The sequence below is a fragment of the Myodes glareolus genome, chromosome 26, assembly GCF_982192425.1.
Source record: "Myodes glareolus chromosome 26, mMyoGla1.1, whole genome shotgun sequence".
NCBI classification, from domain to species: domain Eukaryota; kingdom Metazoa; phylum Chordata; class Mammalia; order Rodentia; family Cricetidae; genus Myodes; species Myodes glareolus.
In genome coordinates this window covers 36,489,770-36,507,469 of record NC_142051.1, presented here as the reverse complement: position 1 = coordinate 36,507,469, position 17,700 = coordinate 36,489,770, and the positions used below count along the sequence as shown (strand labels likewise).

At 51.3% G+C, this 17,700-nt stretch overlaps 1 protein-coding gene across 2 annotated transcripts in view; it reads right to left on the bottom strand.

Moving 5' to 3' along the window:
• Window positions 1–17,700, bottom strand: part of Elk3 (ETS transcription factor ELK3) — an 86,874-nt gene that overhangs the window by 30,079 nt on the left and 39,095 nt on the right. For both annotated transcript variants that reach the window (XM_087901991.1, XM_087901990.1), the window contains exons 3-4: window positions 7,462–8,256; window positions 770–892 (exon numbers count right to left, since the gene is read on the bottom strand). In XM_087901991.1, the coding sequence (XP_087758117.1) occupies window positions 770–892; window positions 7,462–8,256 (918 nt within the window). The remainder of the gene's footprint in view (window positions 1–769; window positions 893–7,461; window positions 8,257–17,700) is intronic.

Sequence of the window (17,700 nt, the reverse complement as noted above, 5' to 3'; positions counted from 1 at the left end):
GGAGTAACACCTTGGGTTGGTGAGCAGCTACCTTTGGGACTCAGAGGAAATACTGGCCTCCACATGATAGCGAGTAAGAGTCCTGGAAGATTCCAGAACCTGCATGAATAATGTATGTGTTCACCGAACTCAGGGAGGTCTTCATTATTCTTTAACCGCTTGCTGCATATATCTTATTACAAAATGAGAACTTGACTATAGTTTGTAGAATGATGCAGGTGACCTCTGCTCCAGTTTGGGAAAACTGTTCACTGTTTTTTAACTTAATGTATGCTCATATGGATATACTGGCGCACGGGCGTCATATTTTAAAGTTCTTTATTAAGCCTTGTATAGAAACCATTTTTTTAAAATTTTAAATAATTTCTGCAGCAGATTTCCAGAGTTTCTAGTCATATAGAAATATCCAGAATGCTTGAAGAACCCACGCCTGGGTTCCTGACATGAGCACATCTCTTCTCTGCCTCAGTGAAAACGGCTGTTTCTAAAGGGACTCCAGGCCTTAGGAAATCCCCTTGGAAACCTTCTTTTATTGCTTTTGGTTTTTCTCTGTATAGCTCTGGCACCTGTCCTGGAACTAGCCCTTGTAGACCAGGCTGGCCTCGAACCCACCAGAGATCAGCCTGCCTCTGCCTCCCGAGTGCTGGGATTAAAGGCATGCGCCACCAGAGTCGCCCGGCTGGAGACTTAGCATAGTAACCAAGCATGTGTGGAATTTAGAGAAAAGCCGTGGCTGACCCACGGTGCAAAGCTGGTTTCAAACTCTTACCTGGAAAAGTGTGTTTGGCCCTTGCAGCCTGGCAGGACTCAGCGGCGCGACAGGGCTAAGGCTGCTCCAGAAGTGAATGCTGGAGAGCAGCGGACTCGGGGTCAGCAGCAGGCCATTTGGTGTCTAGAAGACAAGGCAACAGGCAGGTCTTGATAGGGCTTCACCTCACGCCAGCCATGACCAAGAGTAGCCGGTAACCGGATAGGTACACTAGTCATGGGCAATGAACCAAACTTGGCCATCTCTGGGAAACTGGGCAACTTCAGGTTGCATTTGAACAGCTGGGAGCAATTTTCATTTTCTTCTATTAATTTTGCCCACAAGTCTTAGGCAAGTCACCCTGCCTAAACATTCTAGTGGAAAAGACAGGTTTGCAGCAGCTTGCCAGAAGAGTTCCTTCAAGCCTCCCCCACTCCCAGTAAACAAAGAAGTGTACAGACAAAATAGCACCCCTAGAAGGGGCCTCGTTTCTTATCAAACTATTGGGCCACAGCGATGCCTATTACCTACCCGGCACACACATGTTCCTTACAGTCTCCTCAGCCCTTTAAAAACTGAAATTCTATTAGCGTGGTCCGCAGCAGCTCGTTCAGAACCGCTGGGCTGATTTTGCAGACTTTACCCTGGACGTGGGGCTGGGAGGAATTCATCGCCCTGGCAATGGAAAGCAGGCCTTGTAGAGCCAGAGCTGAGCATTTCTTAGAAGTGACAGGACTGGCATTTGCTTGCCCACACTCGGCAGGAGTCCTGGCCCACAAGCCAGCGAAAGGGCAGGAGAAACAACCCGCCCAAGCCAGTAAAATGTGCACAGCCTTCATTCTCAGCAGAGGCAAGCTCCTTGGCCCGGGGTGTCTGCACCTCTGGTGACCAGAAGGAGCCCCTCAATAAGATTCTTTGTGTAAGCACCCAGCAGAGGCGCCAGCATTTCCGATTGCATCATGCTGGATGCTGCCGTGTTGGTTTTTCCTAGAACCGGCCCCAGCAGCTTCAGCAATTATTGAGAGCGTTCGAGCTCAAACCTAAAGTGAAAGGTTCACTCTGTTCAGTGGGGTAGAGATGAACACCCAGCAGTCTTCCAGCCAAAGTGCTGAAAGGTGAGCAGATTTAAGCTAAATTATCCGAGTCTTTGGTGCCGTGGCATTCCCTTCTGCATACGGAATGGCCTGCGAGGTCACTGGGATAAATATGTGTTTTGAATCAGTGCTCCACTTGCTTTGCTGGTCGCAGGCAATTCCACAAGCGTGCTAGGCCAGCTGGCCTCACAGTTAAAAGGAGCTCTGCCAGGGCTCCCATGTCAGAACCTCTGCTCGCTAGCTTGACCACCTAAGACAAGCAGCCTAGCCTCTCTGGATCTCAGTCTCAATCTGTCAAATGGGAAGAATGAAAACATATGCTATTATTGCCGGGTTGCTGGAAAGGTAATATAATCCATCTCGAACTCAATGTGTGTGTATATATATATGACCAACACCCAGAAATGGCAAGCCTGAGAGACACAAGTCATGCTAAGCCTTAATAGTTTTGAGTATTTTACTAGTGAATCAGCAATACGTATAACTTGTACCTGGCGTACTCGTTGAATGGACTTTATCTATGCATGGGAGGATTCCCAACTGCACACAAAAGCTTCTCTGAAACCTTCTGTGCAGGTGTGTTGGGCTCCAGTCCACGGACTCGGGTGACCCGAGAGCTAATATTTACATGCTACACCGGAGCCAGGCTCGAACCACAATGTGTCACGTCAACATTTACTACCCAACGTAAGGGCTTGTTGGTTTACCCTCGGAGAAGACCTCTCAGAGTCTACACAATCTTCTAAGCCATAAAAGGACCAAGGCCAGGGCCGCAAGCTCACACCGCTGGGCAGTACTAAAATGGGGGGTTTGCTGTTTCCGTGGCCTGGAATTTCCATTCCCCTCTGGGTCTGAGGTGTTCGTGCACATTTGTTACCCAGGAATACAGGATGTCCTTAGACTCGCTTCTGCGCCTCGTGGTAATACAGTTGAAATGTCTTCTCTAATTTATGCAAATGAGCACTGTGAAATGACTTCATTCGCTCCTCGGATCGCTGTTCTCCCTGGAGATCCTGTGGCCTTAAAAGAACTACTTGGTAGCTTGGAGGGGAACTTCCTAAAGAGCCCTGCCTGGGTTATCTCAGGACATGGCAGAGCCTCCTCTGTGTGTCCGCCTGCCCTCCAGGAGAGCAAGCGCCTGCCAGAGAGTGGGGCGGGGGGGGGGGGGGGGGGGGGGGGGGGGGAGGAACTACAAGCAGAACCCACGCTGCTTCTTTCCCTTCACCTGGGACCAATCTGTCATAAACACCACTACTCTCAGACCAACCAACCTCCCTCCACCTGGGAATGCCTGTCTTAATCAATGTCCGTAGGCGTTCTTGACCCACGTGACAGAGACACCAACTCCAACAGGCATCCATTTACAAGGAAAAGGGGGTTCCCACAAGGGTCTCCTTTTCTCTTCCTCCCCTTTCAGTGCCACTCCATACTGAGTCTCCTCAAGACCTTAGGCACGTGACCTTTAACTACAGAAGCTGGTCCCGTCCGGATGGGTTGCACCTGCGTGGCCTGGTCCATGGCTCTCTGTCTACCCCGCATCCTTCAACCTTTCCCACCCATCTCCCTGTGCCCATCAAAAGTGCCACCTTCTCCAAGGAGACCCCTGACCTCTCAGGCAAATGGAATTCCTCCCCATAACCACTGGAGAATTTGCTCACTGTTCTCCTGAGTACTCGCCCCACCCCCAAGTGCTTGGTGAACTGAAGAACTTTTCAGCTCTTGGCTACCCTGTCTGAACCCAGGGCAAGACTCACTCAGTACCTGTGACTCCGCCCAGCACGTCTCACCCCGCCCACCACCCTAAACCCCTCCTCCCAGGGGCTGGACTTTCTTTTCCAAAGCCCAGATCCCTGTTCAACTCAGCCATTCGGGCGAGGCTGGGCTCTTGGCCCAGACCACCTCTCTCAGTAGGCAGCTCCTCTCTCGCTCTCCCTCCCCCTCTCCTCTCTCATGGTCCGGTTTATTTATTAACTCATATAACATATATAACACACATGCCCCACCATCACACATACAATAAAGTGCATATGTGCTCATGTGTTATATGTTATATGATGTGTATATATAATGTATGTATTGTATATATTACATAATATATGTGTGTGCATATATATAGATATCATTTTCAGAAGTGGCAACCTCAAGAAAGCAATCGGTAGTCTTCAATAAAAACATAGTTTTAAAGACTTTAAAAGAGGACGAGACTCCCACAAGTGTTTGCTTAGCTCCGATCTGAAGGAAAGGGATGAGGATCTCATGTATCCAATGAAAGAACTGAGAACAGAGGGAAGAATTAGATGAGATAAAAAATATGAGCCACGAGAGGGAAGAGGAGAGGAGGGAGGGGGAGGAAAGGGAGGGGAGGGGAGGAGGAGGAAAGGGAAGGGAGGGGAGGGGGAGGAAAGGGAGGGAAGGGGAGAGGAGAAGCAAGAAGAGGACCCAGGACACAAGGACGAAAAGCACCCCCTTGGGTGGTTTCTCTGGGGCAACCCACAACTTGAAGAACCTTTCACCCCTTCCACCCGCAAAGCCCCTCTCTCCCACATGACCTCCTTCCAGCAAGGACGTTCTCTGCCCCAGGAAAGGTCATGGTGGGCAAGGCTGGAGAATCAGCTGGGGAAGTGTTAACAGAAAAAGAAGGAAGTTGAACAACCCTAGCCAGAAGGGAGAAGAAAAAAACAACAAAAAAAATCCCTGGTTTTTCTTCTGATGATAAGGGTAAAAGAGACAGGAGGATGGAGACCGGCAGACAGGACGCCTGCACTCTGGTTGCTCCACAAGGCGCGACTCTTAGACCACTCCATAATAAAGGAAGTAGGACTTTGGCTTTTCCAACCTAGCAGGCTGTCTCAGTTCACCCAGCACCAGTCCAGCCTGCTGCTGAGCAAACACCCTGAGGGGCACAGACTCTGGTGGTGAGTGGTGCGCCCCCTGCTAAAAGGGATCTGATTTCAGCATCTTGCACAGGACAGGTGAGAGGAACAGAGTCTTGGCCAAAAAAAAAAAAAATAAGAAGCACAATGCATCGGTCCTGAATTCTGATGGAACAATGTCCCCTCGGGGGAGACAGGCACAATGGGACACAATGGAAAATGAGGTACAGGAGAGGACAGTAGTCATGTGACACATGGTGTCGAGGAGCCTCACTTTTAGGGGACTGGGCTCTAGCAGAGCTTCTTTTGTAAAGAAAGCATCCCCTCAGGGCCAAGGTTTAGAGGATGGTCTCACCAAGCCATATGCCAACAGGGTCCCACTTCACAAAGCACACCCCACAGGAGAAAGGCACATTTCCATGGCTGCAGTGGTAAGGAGGCCCGTGGGCCAGGGAGTCGTCCCTCCCTTGTGAAGGGTTCAGCGGGGTGTTCATGTCTGTTTCTGAAACCCCGGACCCCAAGAGGGAGCTGAGGGTGGGAGGGAGAGCGGGGGAGGGGGGGAGCGGGAGGGTGGGAGAGAGTAGGAGGGTGGGTTGGAGAGCTTCTGAGCAAGCTGTCAGAGGGAACATCTCTACAGATCTAAATATAAGCATAGCCCCAGTCCTGAAGGACCCAAGGCTTGTCCGAATAAACCTGGGGGTCCCGTCTGGTCCCAGATAATGATGGAGAGGAGGCAGGTGTGACTGAGTTCTACTGTATCTCTGCCCTTCTCTCCCTCTCTGTTGACTGCCCACGGCCACACACGAGGAGCGAGGCCCACACTCTAGGAACATAAAGGAATATCTGGTGGCATTTAGGTCCTGGGGCGCCACTCTGTTCCCAAGCAGCCCTCTGTCCAAACTCTGCCGGAAAGCCTGGGCCCGTTCTTTAATTCCCTGGCACTCATTCAAAGAAAGTAGAGACCTCTCAGCTTGACTCCCAGATGCCTGAGGCGCACCTCTGCCAGAGAAGCCTGGCTTCCCGAAGCAGTCTCTCCAGGTTCTAGACCAGAGTCCATCTCCTGGGATTAATGCTTTGTCCACATGCTAGTGTACCTAGCTCAGCTCAAGGTCCCTCCGCTCCTCACCCCAGCTCTGCCACCCTCAACCCCTCTGAGAGGTTCACCCCACTAAGTTCACAGTAGCTAGGACCAAAGCCACACTAGAAGCCTGGGCAATTTTCCCCCAAGATAGCCATGGAGGACACAGACACTGAAACTGGACGTGACCTGGCCTGGCTGTCATCCACTCTCAGCTTCGCAGTCTTAAACACTAAAGCCAGACTGTCCACCTGGTGGCTCAGACCCGAGACTTGCCTGAGCCGCTTCTTCAGAGGCAGTTTCCTGCATGTTGCCAGGCAGCCTGGCTTTGTTGGGGGATGCTAATTTTGGAAGGCTTGTGCCCATTCCAACCTATCACAGAGTCCTGGGGCCTCTCCTCAGTAAGGAGGGCTACAACTGCCACTTCACAAAAGTAAGCTGCCGTGTCACCCCTGGGAAGGAGGAAGCCCTGCGAAGCAAAGTAGCAGAGAGGTGCTGGCATCTGGTCTGCAGAAACCGTGGTCTGCTGTCAGGGCGAAACAGCTGGTTCCCGCCCCCTTGTGGGATGGCAGAGGGTGTTTAGCTTCAGGGTGAATGCTGAAGGCAGACAAAATAGGTCCAAATTCATCCCTCCTACTTACAGCTATGGAACCAAGTCAAGGGATTTCACCTCTGTACCCCGGTCAGTCGCAATGAAAAACACCCACACCAGGGGCCTGCCGTGACCTGGATGGCAAAATGCATGGTGTGTGCCGAATGTCTGGCACATGCAAAGAATTCGGTGTCGACCGCTGGGGCCAACAAAGACAGCTATGGCACAACGACAGAGGCAGAGCCCAGAATTCTGGCGCACCTACAGCGTGACCCCATGCGGAGGCACAAAGCCTCCAGGCCGATAATGCCTGCCAGTTAGTTAGAGCTGGCTAACTAGCTAGGGTAGCATGGCCACCATCCCAATGTACCGTCACTATACGGCATCACCCAGACAGCAGCTGCCCCGTACCATGTCTAGGAAGCTGGAGAGGCAAACGCAGGCTCTAAGCCAATGCTGCTAACCTCTGCCACTAACATGTGTCCGATTTGGCCTGGGGCTGCCCCTTCTGTCTGTCCTGCAGCTGAACTAGGCACTACTGTGACACTTTTACAGGGGAAGGAAGAAAAAAAAAAAGCCACCTTCTCCAGGGGCTCAGAGCAGCTTAGACGTGTACACTCTGAGTTTGCTCTCCTCTCGTGGTGAGACCTGAGTTTCCCTCGGCACCCCTGCTTTCAGTGGGGACTTTCCTGCTGCACTGTGACCCTTGTGTTTCTCGTTAAATATGAGCATGACACACGCAGCTCCACACTGCTCTCTGTGAACACGGATTTTTTTCTCTTCAGGACACTTCTGAGTGCCTCCCGAAAATTACATCATAAAAACTCCCTAAGGCCCTAAAAGCCCCCAAAAGTGCAAATGTCCCCAGAGATCGCCCCACCCTTGCTACGTGCATGATCCATCTGAGGTTACTCTGGGTCACAAGGAACCAATGTCCCTCTGTTGCCAGGATACCAAGCCTTTTCTTGTGGGTGCCTCTCAGTGCCTTTGGGACACTGGCCAAGGGATAATAATTCTCGAGGACTATGGGGGTGGCTCTTTCTTCCTCCAGCTAGGACCATAGGAATAGCGTTTACCTGCGCGGTGAAGAAGGCTGGAGTGAGGGATCCTGAGGGGAGGGCTGGGCTGTTGAGGGCGATGGAGCCGATATCGGTGCCGGAGAGCAACAGTTGAGGTGCGGAGATTTCCAAGCCTTTGGGTTTTTTGCCTTTTGGGGGAAGAGATGGAGACTTGGTTTTGGAGCCCGATGACAGATTTAAGGGTTCCAGAGAATCCGAGTCATGGCAGGCTGCCTCGAGGAAGAGGCCTCTGTGTTCGGAAGGAAGGGGAGAGTTGGGGGACAAGGATGGGGACCGAGAGGAGGAGGGTGACGCGGACGACACGCTGGCCGCACTTGGCAACATTAAAGAGGAGATCTTGGCTGAGACAGATGAGGTCAGGAAAGCGGATGCTGCCGCGGCCTCGGATGTGGAAGGCAGGGACACCACGGGTCTGGTGATGTGCTTGTCGGTTTTATTGGTCACAAACCTGATCACAGTCCTGACTTCTTCCACAGGGGGGCTGTCGTCACAGGGCTCCTCCAGTTTCTCTGTCTTGATGGCCTTGAAGGCCTCCGGAGGGTTCTGCAGGGAGTTGATGGTGAAGGACGAATACAGGCCCGAGTGGATGTACTCGTTGCGGCTCGTGCTTTTCAGGGCAGACAAGCCCTGCTTGTGGACCTCTCGGCCTTCGGGAGACACCTTACAGTCACTGTCCTGCAGCAGGAAGCTCTCCCGGCTGATCTCCACCGCATGGGGATCCATTTTGAGGATGTCCGGGAAAGAGACGAACTTGTACACAAACTTCTGCCCGATCACTTTCTTGATAATGTTCTGCGAATACAAAAGCGGACATTTGAAACGGGTGAGCCAGAGACGCGGAAGGAGGGTGCCCTGGAGTGATGAAATGAGGGCAGAAGGGTCGAAATATTCCCGACGTCCACAGGGCGGCTAAGAGGAGTGACGTCAGAGCCCACACGTTTGCACTCTGGTCCCGCGGCCCAAGAATGGCGCCCTCTCCGGTCTTTGCCAATGTTCTCGTCTGTACTGTTTGCTATCATATTGCAATAGCAAAAGCTACCGCTACCACTGAGTTAGCACATACCGTGTGGCTGAGATGACTCACACCTTAGCTCACAGAACTGGCACAGTAATCCTACAAGCAGGTTTTGCCATCCTTGTTTTACAGTTGGGAAAGAGAGCTGGGGGAGGGGAGACGGCCCGGTGAATAAGCGACCAGCACGAGGGCTGGATTTCCGGTCCTCCGCACCGATAAGAAAGCTGGCCAGGTGCGGTGGCCAGCCAGCACTTGGGATGCAGAGGCTCTCCAGCACAAGCTGGCCAGCTAGACTAGCCCGAATCCATGAGCTCCACGTTCAGCAAGAGTTCCTGCCTCACTAGGTAGAGTGGGGGAATAACCAGGGAAGACACCTGAGGTCAACTTTGTTGTCTACACACACTTGTATGTGCACGCACCCACATACCATGTATGCCCAGGCATGCGTGCACGCCACAGACACACGGGAAAGCCAAAGGTTCTGAGAACTGGGAAATAAAACTTCCAGAGCTGCAGTGACTCATACAGCAAAGCTGTGCTCCCTTCACCCCAGGACAGTACTGCCTTACCTGCCTCTGGGAGCCGAGAGAGCACAATGAAACCATAGCAGGGAAGGATTCTGCTGCAGCACATTGGAGAAATGTACATTAGCGCTACCCGGCAACCCAACATTTTCTCCCGTCGGGCAGCCATTTCTGGCAAGAAAGCCGCGGGAGGGGAACGAACTGCCTGCTTGGATATTTATGGCATTCCTTTCGTGTTCTTAGTTGCCAGTGTCTGCATCTGGCTCTTCAGTGAAGGCCCCGTTCCTCTAACATTAGGATGTAAATGAAAGACGAAAATCACTGTCAAGGCAAAAGTTTTCTCAGCCCATGAGAAAGCGGATTTTATATGGGAGGTAGTGGAGCCGGGAGAGCAGTCCCGAAGAGCCTACCCGGTTCCACAGCGGTCTGGCAAACGCTTGCCGCAGGTCTCGGTCTCGCCCTGTGGTTGACTCTAAGTCCTAGGTGCTCCAGGGAGAAAAAGATGGCTTCCCTCTGGCTCAGAAAGCCAGCACGATCCTATGGGGAAAGGGCCCTGAAGGTCTCCTTAGAAACCCTTCCTCCTCAACCTTGTGAAATACACCATCTGAGGAAGACACACTTTATTGACGAGTGTGTCACCAGTCCAGCCATCTGGTGTCTAAATCCCACAGCAGCCCACGTGGAGGGAGGAAGGTAGCACCCCGTCCCCTGCCAAGACAAGCAAGCATGGGGATGGAGCCACAGCCCCAGGCTGCCAAGCTCTACCGGCGCTAAAGCCAGTGCCTGTTCACATTTTCACCCGGGGGCTGAGCGAGCACAGTATCCCCCGATGGAGAATCTGCATGCATTCTGACCCTCTTTGGGTGGTCATGGCTTGGCCTAGGTATGTTAGCCTTTGGCCTGCTACCTCGTACCTTGTTCCGTTTTGGTTTTTGGTTTTTTTTTTTTTTTCCGCCCTTTTGACAACAGGAGAAAGGGGCCCATTTGCCAGTCACCGAGATGTTCAAGGAGAAATTCCCCGGGGCAGGTTTTTACAGGGGGCATGCAAGGTCCCTGTGCAGGAAATCCCTAACACATGAGCCCCAGAGGGAGACCTTGCCCACACAGCACACAGTGTGCCCTTGTCAGGGTACAGGTCAGATGAGTGTCAAAGTTGAACAGTCCCATGGCCGGTGTGCTGGGGCTCTGGCCTGCAAGTCACCGCCCCCCAAATCCCACGACTCTAGCAGAGCCCACATCCACACCCTATGATGGCAAATCTTCAGAGGAATTGGGGAACAATAAGGTTCTGCCAGCTGCTTGGGGGTGGGGTGGGGCGTCTTTATTGAGAACAGCACCAGGCCAGGGTAGAGACCATGCCAGGAGAACCAGCTCCCCCTAGGAAAAGATGAAATAGGGGCGTCCTGGGTCTGCCTGACCCAGGTCATTCCCATCATAAAGGTGTGTGCAGTGTGAAGCTTCCTCTGCTAATACTGCTGGTGTGTATATTATATGTATTACATTTTATTTTATTTATAGCACCTAATACCTTCCTCTTTGGGAGCAAACTCTTTTCTTCTCAGACACTTTGCATATTCATCTAAATTGAGCGAATTTATTGAGCCTAAATAATTACACAGAAGAGGAACTCTTACTTCAACTGACGGATCTCACAAACTAGCTTAAAAAATTGTAAATATTTTAATTATTGAACCAGAGGGGATCATTACTATATTCATGAGTAAGTCAACCAATAATTAAGGGCTATGATGGGATGAAAATGACTTTTTTTGAGGGGGGTCTCGAGAGATTACTCAATGGCTGAAGGCACAGGTTGCCCTTTTGGAGGACCTGAGTTAGGTTCCTAGCACCCACATTGGATAGCTCACAACCGCCTGTAACTCCAACTCCAGGGGATCCGATGCCCTCTTCTGACCTCATTGGACACCCACACATGTGGCATATAATCACACAGAGATAAATAAAAATCTTTTAAAAAGTTTATCTCTTAGAGTCTTCTTTGTTGTCTAGGTTCTCAGGGAAGGCTGAGGATGAAGCCAGGCAAGGATGGGGAAGGAAGGGCAGGGTCCATGCATCAGAGGTGCATCCCAGTCTGTCAGGGGCTCAACATCTCTGACAGAAACTAGCAAGGAAAAGCAAGTAGGTAGCCACAGCGGCAGCTAAAGCAAGAGCTCTTCCTTCTCTTCCAGGGCAGATCCCAGGAATCAGAGGGACCTTAGATGTTTGCAGACCTCACCACTGTTGCAAAAGAACACTTCCTACCAAGTCGGTTGGGAAAACAGGGCAGGCAACAATAGCAGCTAGGGTTTGCCGAGCGTGCATTTGCCGGGCACTGCCCTAAGACCTCGAAGCTAGTCTTCTGTGAGAGCATTACCCACCCAGGACAGATGAGGAAACTGAGGTTCACGAGCTATAAATTACATGGCCATCAGACACTCGTACTTGGAAACATCTGGCTCCTGAGCTCATGGCCAGAATAGAAGGTGATTTACGTCAGCTGAAGCCGATCAGCCCTTGGGCCGGGCTCTTATGGTAAGCGATGAAGATATTCTGAAGATGCCTGCTTCTCACCCCTTCCATACCAGACTCACTTAGCATTTGTTACTCCCTGTTGCCTGGCAACCCGACAAACGCCAATGTGTGTCCAGTCGAGCCAAGGGACTTTCTGTGGTTTCAAAGACACAGTTGCGTACATCTGCCTCCTTTCTATGCAGGGACTAAGCCACCGAATAATCTCCCATGAAATGTGGAATGTGACTCATGGCCAGGCCCTGTCTGGTGAGTCTCAGGCAGCAAGGACAAGGCCAAGGCCAACTTGAGAGAAAGGGAAGCAGGAATCCCCTGCAGCTGACACAGAACAGCAACAGCGGTACCCAGAAAATGACGTCTGGGCTTGGAAATGTCCCTACTGCCACATCCTGCTGACATTTCCACAGGGTAGGAACCTGAAGTGTGGGCAATTTGGCAGGTGAAGGCACAGAGTGCCAGCTCACTTCCTCCCCAACAAGCTGACCTCCATAGCCCCAGCACGGCCTGCAAACCCTGACAGACCACAGGCTCACTTACACGAACATGTGTGTCCATAACTATGCTTAAATGTAGGAGTGTGAACACGGCCTTCTCCCTTTGAAGAGGACAGGGCTGTGTAAATAATCCTTGTCCCGCGCTACCGTCTCGCCAGCAAGAACGACGCGGGGCACTTAGGATACTTCTGCAGTAAAGCTTTAATGTCTCTTGAGAGGGAGAGCATCAGCTTCCAAAGCGGAGACCCTGAATGAGGGGAACCCAGCCCTTATAAAGGAAACAGTCCTCGCTTCTGACGTGTCACTCTTGGATTGGTCCACTGCCCATTATCCCAGATGATGCCTCGGGAGCAGGCAGGGACGCAGCGGTAGAGAGTTACCAAGCACGTGCGCTGGGATTAAAGGCGTGTGCTACATCACCTTGAACTCACAGAGATCTGCTTGTCTCTGCCTCCCAGGCATTGGGACCAAAGGCGTATACTACCACGCCTTGAGGTCACAGAGGTCAATCTGCCTCTGCCGCCCAGGCATCAGGACTAAAGGCGTGTACCGCCACACCTTGGGGTCACAGAGGTCAATCTCTACCTTTGTTCCTAGAAGCAATGGAGAATGTGGTCCGGCCCTCCACAAATCCTAAAAACTGTCTGTGTACACTGCAGCTGCTCAGGTCTCTTACAGAAGGTGACTCAGGATGCACAGAAGGTCTTTGCAGCCCCCTCCCCAAACTTCAAGCTATCTCTATATCCCTTCTGTCTCTTAACACAATGTTAATGTCATGGACATGGTCAGTATACCGAATATTGACAAAGAGAGACGCGTATACACGGTCAGTACAGGCGCACCATTTCAAATCCTCTCCATTCTGTATCTGCTGGATTCTCAAAATCATGTCTAAGCATAGTGGATAAATGAGACTTTCCCCAAACTTTTATGACTTAAATCTATGTGCACATATATACATACTATCTACTATATGTGTGTACACATAGAGATACTTCTGGGATGGAATTACCTTCCTAGTTACATTAGGATAATATTCAAATAAGCTCATTAAGCATTTGTGTAGTGTATGAATTTGCCTATAGAGAACAAGGACCCTTGCATGAAGCCAGAGGCCACTGATCATTTCATACATATGTCTCATACATACAGATGTCTACATGTGCTTCGCCTCACAGTTTCACGCATGCATATGATGACTTTTAGTCTATCTCTTTCCCTGTTACCCTGTCATGTCCCCTCCTCTCCCTGTTGAAACTCTTCTCCCACTCTCTCATCGTGTGTGTGTGTGTGTGTGTGTGTGTGTGTGTGTGTGTGTGTGTGTGATCTACTGAATCTAACACAGTTGTCTGCATGAGCAAGGGGTGTGAGTTTGTTATTGGGGTATGGGCAACAGCGGCTACAGTACTGAGAACAGTGACACCCTTTTCCCCAGCCAGTGGCAACTCAACCGTCCCTCGGGAGGGGTGGGGCCCCGTGATCCTTTTCCCTTTCATGAGAAGGTCAGCTGCAGTGAGCTCTTGAGGGCACCAACCATGTCCCGAAGACACTTTTGCAGCAATCTTTTCCAACTTGAAGCTCTTACAACCTTTCCACCCCCTCTTCAACAATCCCCGGTCTTACCGTGTGGCTCTGACTGGTCTGGAACTCGCTATTGTAGACCACACTGGCCTGGAACTCAAGAGAGATCAGCCTGTTCTGCCCCATGAGTGTTGGAACTGAAGGCATGTGCCACCACACCCAGCCCGCTGCCATGGCATTTTTTAAGCTAAAATTTACATCAATGCTGTCACCACACGCAACCCCCCACAATGTCACAGCTCCTTTGAGAGCTTCATACACTTCTGCTTCATCAGTGTGACCCAGGAGGCTCACCCCGTCTGTGTGCACCCCGTCTGTGTGGAACATGCTTTGCAGGTCTGGCACCTCAATCTTGATCTAAAGTAATGGGTCAGGCTTCCATGTGTTCAGACTTGTTATCCAACCCGCTTTCTCAATGGGGCTTTCATCATTCTTCCTGGCCCAGCTCCCTTAACTTACGCTCCATCCTCTGAGGGTTCCCTGGGATTGCGGCCTCTTGCCCTCTGACCTTGCCACTTCCTTGCCCTGTATTCAGCCCTGAGAAATGTCAGCAGCTCACACAGGCAGGAGGGAAAGCTGTACAGAAACTTCCTACGCCAGCTGGGACTCCTCTCAGCCTCGTGCTGGGAGCACAGCCGGGAAAGGGGACAAAGCAGGAGAGCCTTTCCCATGAATATCTACTTGATACCACTTCAAGGCTGCTGCTTGGATTCAGTTTAAATGCCACCCAGTCTCTTTCCAGTCACCTGATCTGACATCCTCAGCTGTAGAATGGAACGGACCCATTCATCTAAATGCCCAAATAAAAGCCCCAAATATTTAACAGCATTAGCGTTATAATCCGTATTTCCCACTCCCCTTTAGCCAATATTAATCTATTAACACTACCTTCTCTTAGCCCGGATGATAGGTTAATAGTCAAATCGAACCTCCTAGGAGGCTGTGCATATTCTACATGCTCTATCCACAGCTCTGGGTTTCATGGCCCACAACTCAGCAGGCCAACTGCATCTGGTTTATAAACCTCAACCAAGCAGGGGAAACATGGTGTTGTTTTATTTAGTTGGACGCAGAAAGAAAGAGGTATGTGGTATATCATGCTGAACACAGTCATAATTTGACATTCACCATGAAGAAAACTTCACACGATCCAATTAGTTCTGGGGGGGAGGGGGGTCAGGGGGAGTGCAGTGGCCATCGGGAAACCACTGCTGAATTGATGAATCCCGGCATTCACACAACCAGGGATCACAGCCTATGGCAGAGACGCCGCACGTCGGGTCCTATGAGGAGGTACAGACAAGAACCAGGCACCCAGAAGATGCCAACTGCTCTGGATGCCTCTGGAAGCAGGAAATGTGTTGCCAGACAAGGAGGCACAGCCTGGCTTCTTGACAGTGGCTGTGGCTCCAATGGGAGGTCACTAGAGACTGCTGACCTGGGGGGTCTCTCACTGAGGTCCCTGGCATCGGGGACCAGGAGCTTGAATTCCAGCAGACACAGGATTCCCACAGTAGATGCTTAGCGTGGAGTGAGCTGTGGGGAAGAGGGGTAAAGGAAAGGGAGGTAAAGTGTACATGCAGGCCACCGCCTGCCATGAACGCAGCCACCTTACAAGGTGTGCTCGCCCCGGCTGCCTTAGAGGTGAAGAAGTCGAGAGTCACTACCGGTGTGTGGAGAGGGCGGTTTGATCCAGTGGTGATCTATGGTGGCATAGAGGGATGAATTAAATATTGGGGAAGCCATCAAGTGGAGGATCATGTCGCTAATTCAGAGAGCCACAATGTTGTCACCTCCTTGTGTCTTTACATATTACTTAAGTGAAAAATTATAGTCCCCATGGGCTGTTCCATCATTTCAGTGAAATAATATAAATATGTATATGTGTGTGTGCACATAAATATGCATGTGTGCCTATAGGAGAAAGAAATTAATCTTAAAATGAATACTATAAAGTAACACTGATTATAATCTTTTTCAGTCTGCATTTTTTTTTACATGATATGTATTTAGTATGTGTTGCCTGTCAAACTGGCATGGAACCCGAGTCACGTGGCTTGTAACTGTCCCTGAAGTCTAAACCGGGCCGTAGCCACAGCTAGGCCTGAGACATTTCTGCTCGGCGACCACGCCCACTTCCAGAAGGCAGCTGCTACTAACGGGGTGCCTCTACATTCCAAAGCAGCAGTGGGGTTTGCTGGCAGGGGCCTAGGAATGGGCTCCTTGGTACAGAAGCAAGGTCCTTGCGGAAGAAAGGCTCCTTCCGCCTCCCTGTGGGCAGGCTCACTCTCATAACCACAAACAGAACTGCTTCTGCCCATCCCTAGGGCATTGAGGGACTTTTTCATAAGCTATCCTGGCATGAGGTACTGGGGCCCAGTAAATCCATCCTTGACTAACCATCAGCAACCTACCCATCAGTGGTAAGTAACCTAAGGAAGTAACAGGAAACTAACGTCCACTACACACGGCTTGGTGTGACTTCATGACCAGCAGTTCCCACAGTTAAGGCCAGCACTCACTGATGAAGCAAACATTACATGAAATAACCTAGCCAGACCTGGGTTCAAATCCCAGCCTCTCTACTTAACATCGCCTGGGATCATCATTCAACTTCCATAGACCTCAGTTTGTTATCCTTAAAATGGGGAGGGGAGGAGCTCATGGATTTGCTTTTAGAGGCTCCTATGTGTCAGGACCCTGCTCTCAGAGTCCTTGAAACATGACTGTAAATGTGACTGCACACAGCTAAATTCCGCTTGGCCGATAGTGGTCATTAGGACACAGTGTTCTGTTAATCTGCTGTGGGCCAACCAGAATTCCTTAGCTGACACTCTAAAGCCTGTGAAGGGGCCTCACACACTCGCACGCCCATTTCACAGATGAGAGCCCCAAAGCTTTGCTCTGTGTTCCCACAGTCCAGCAGCAGGGGTGGCACGTCTCCAAGTTACCGGCTTCCCAGCCAACACCCCACATAAGGTCACCATCCGGCTCGCGTACAGACAGGAGGCTCTCCTGACATGTCCCCTCTCCAGCGTTAGAACACAGCGCCTACAGGAGCCACACTCATTGTCCCCTGGCCTTAACCAGCAAATGGGCCCACAAAACCCCCAAAGACACCTTCCTCTGGAAATGCCCAGGCTCCGTGAAACGGAACCAGAGTGAGTTCTGTAAGCCTCCGGGTGGTAGAGGGGGGCAATGCAGGTCCTGACTCGTCTCAGCCTGTGACCTGTGCACTGCCAGGGCCCCAAGCAGTTTGTGAGTTTGATTAGAATCAGCTATAGATTTGGTTTTAGGTAAGATCCTCTCACACTGACCCCCAAGGAGCACTTATTAAAAGACTCCTTGACCCCCTCAACCTGAGCTGCTTCTAACTAGGCGGCCTCCTCTACTCCCACGGCGTGGTGGGTAAATGGTATTCCCCCTAGAACTCGGGCCTAGTCAGAGCCTTAGAATGTGACCTTATTTGGAAACGGGGCCTCTGCTGGTGAAACTGGCCCAGGGTGTTGAGACTCGGGGTAAGCAGGAAGCGCAAGGACTAGTGTCCTATAAGAAGGGGACAGGGAGGGGCACGCAGGAAGTACACACGTGTGAAGACGGACACAGAGAATGGAGCTTCCAGCTGTGTGACACCAAGGACGGCTGGGGGCCACCAGGCTGGAAGAGGGAGGGGCTTCCCTGAAACCATCCAGGGCCCAGCTGATACCTCGCTTCAGACTTGTGGCTTCCTTTGGGGGAGAGGGCAACAAAATTCTGTTGCTTCGAACTACTAAGTCTGAGGGTATCTGTTACGGCAGCCTTGGGGTGCTTCTTAAATTACCTGTGCTCAGCAGAGCTGCTGACTCTGCGGAGAGCCCAGCACACATGTCTTCCGCCCTGGATGCTGGTCTGGCACCAGACTGGGCAGAGCCGGGACTCCCTTTGTCTAAATGGTACATTTTGGAGCACATCCACGCATGCGCGCGCACACACACACACGCCGTCGCAAACTTCTAAGAATAACACACCCTGACTTTGGCTCAGAGTTGGCCGGCTCCACCAGCTCCCGGCTGGGAGGTTTTCTTGTGGTTTGGGCTAAGATTTCTTTATTTTT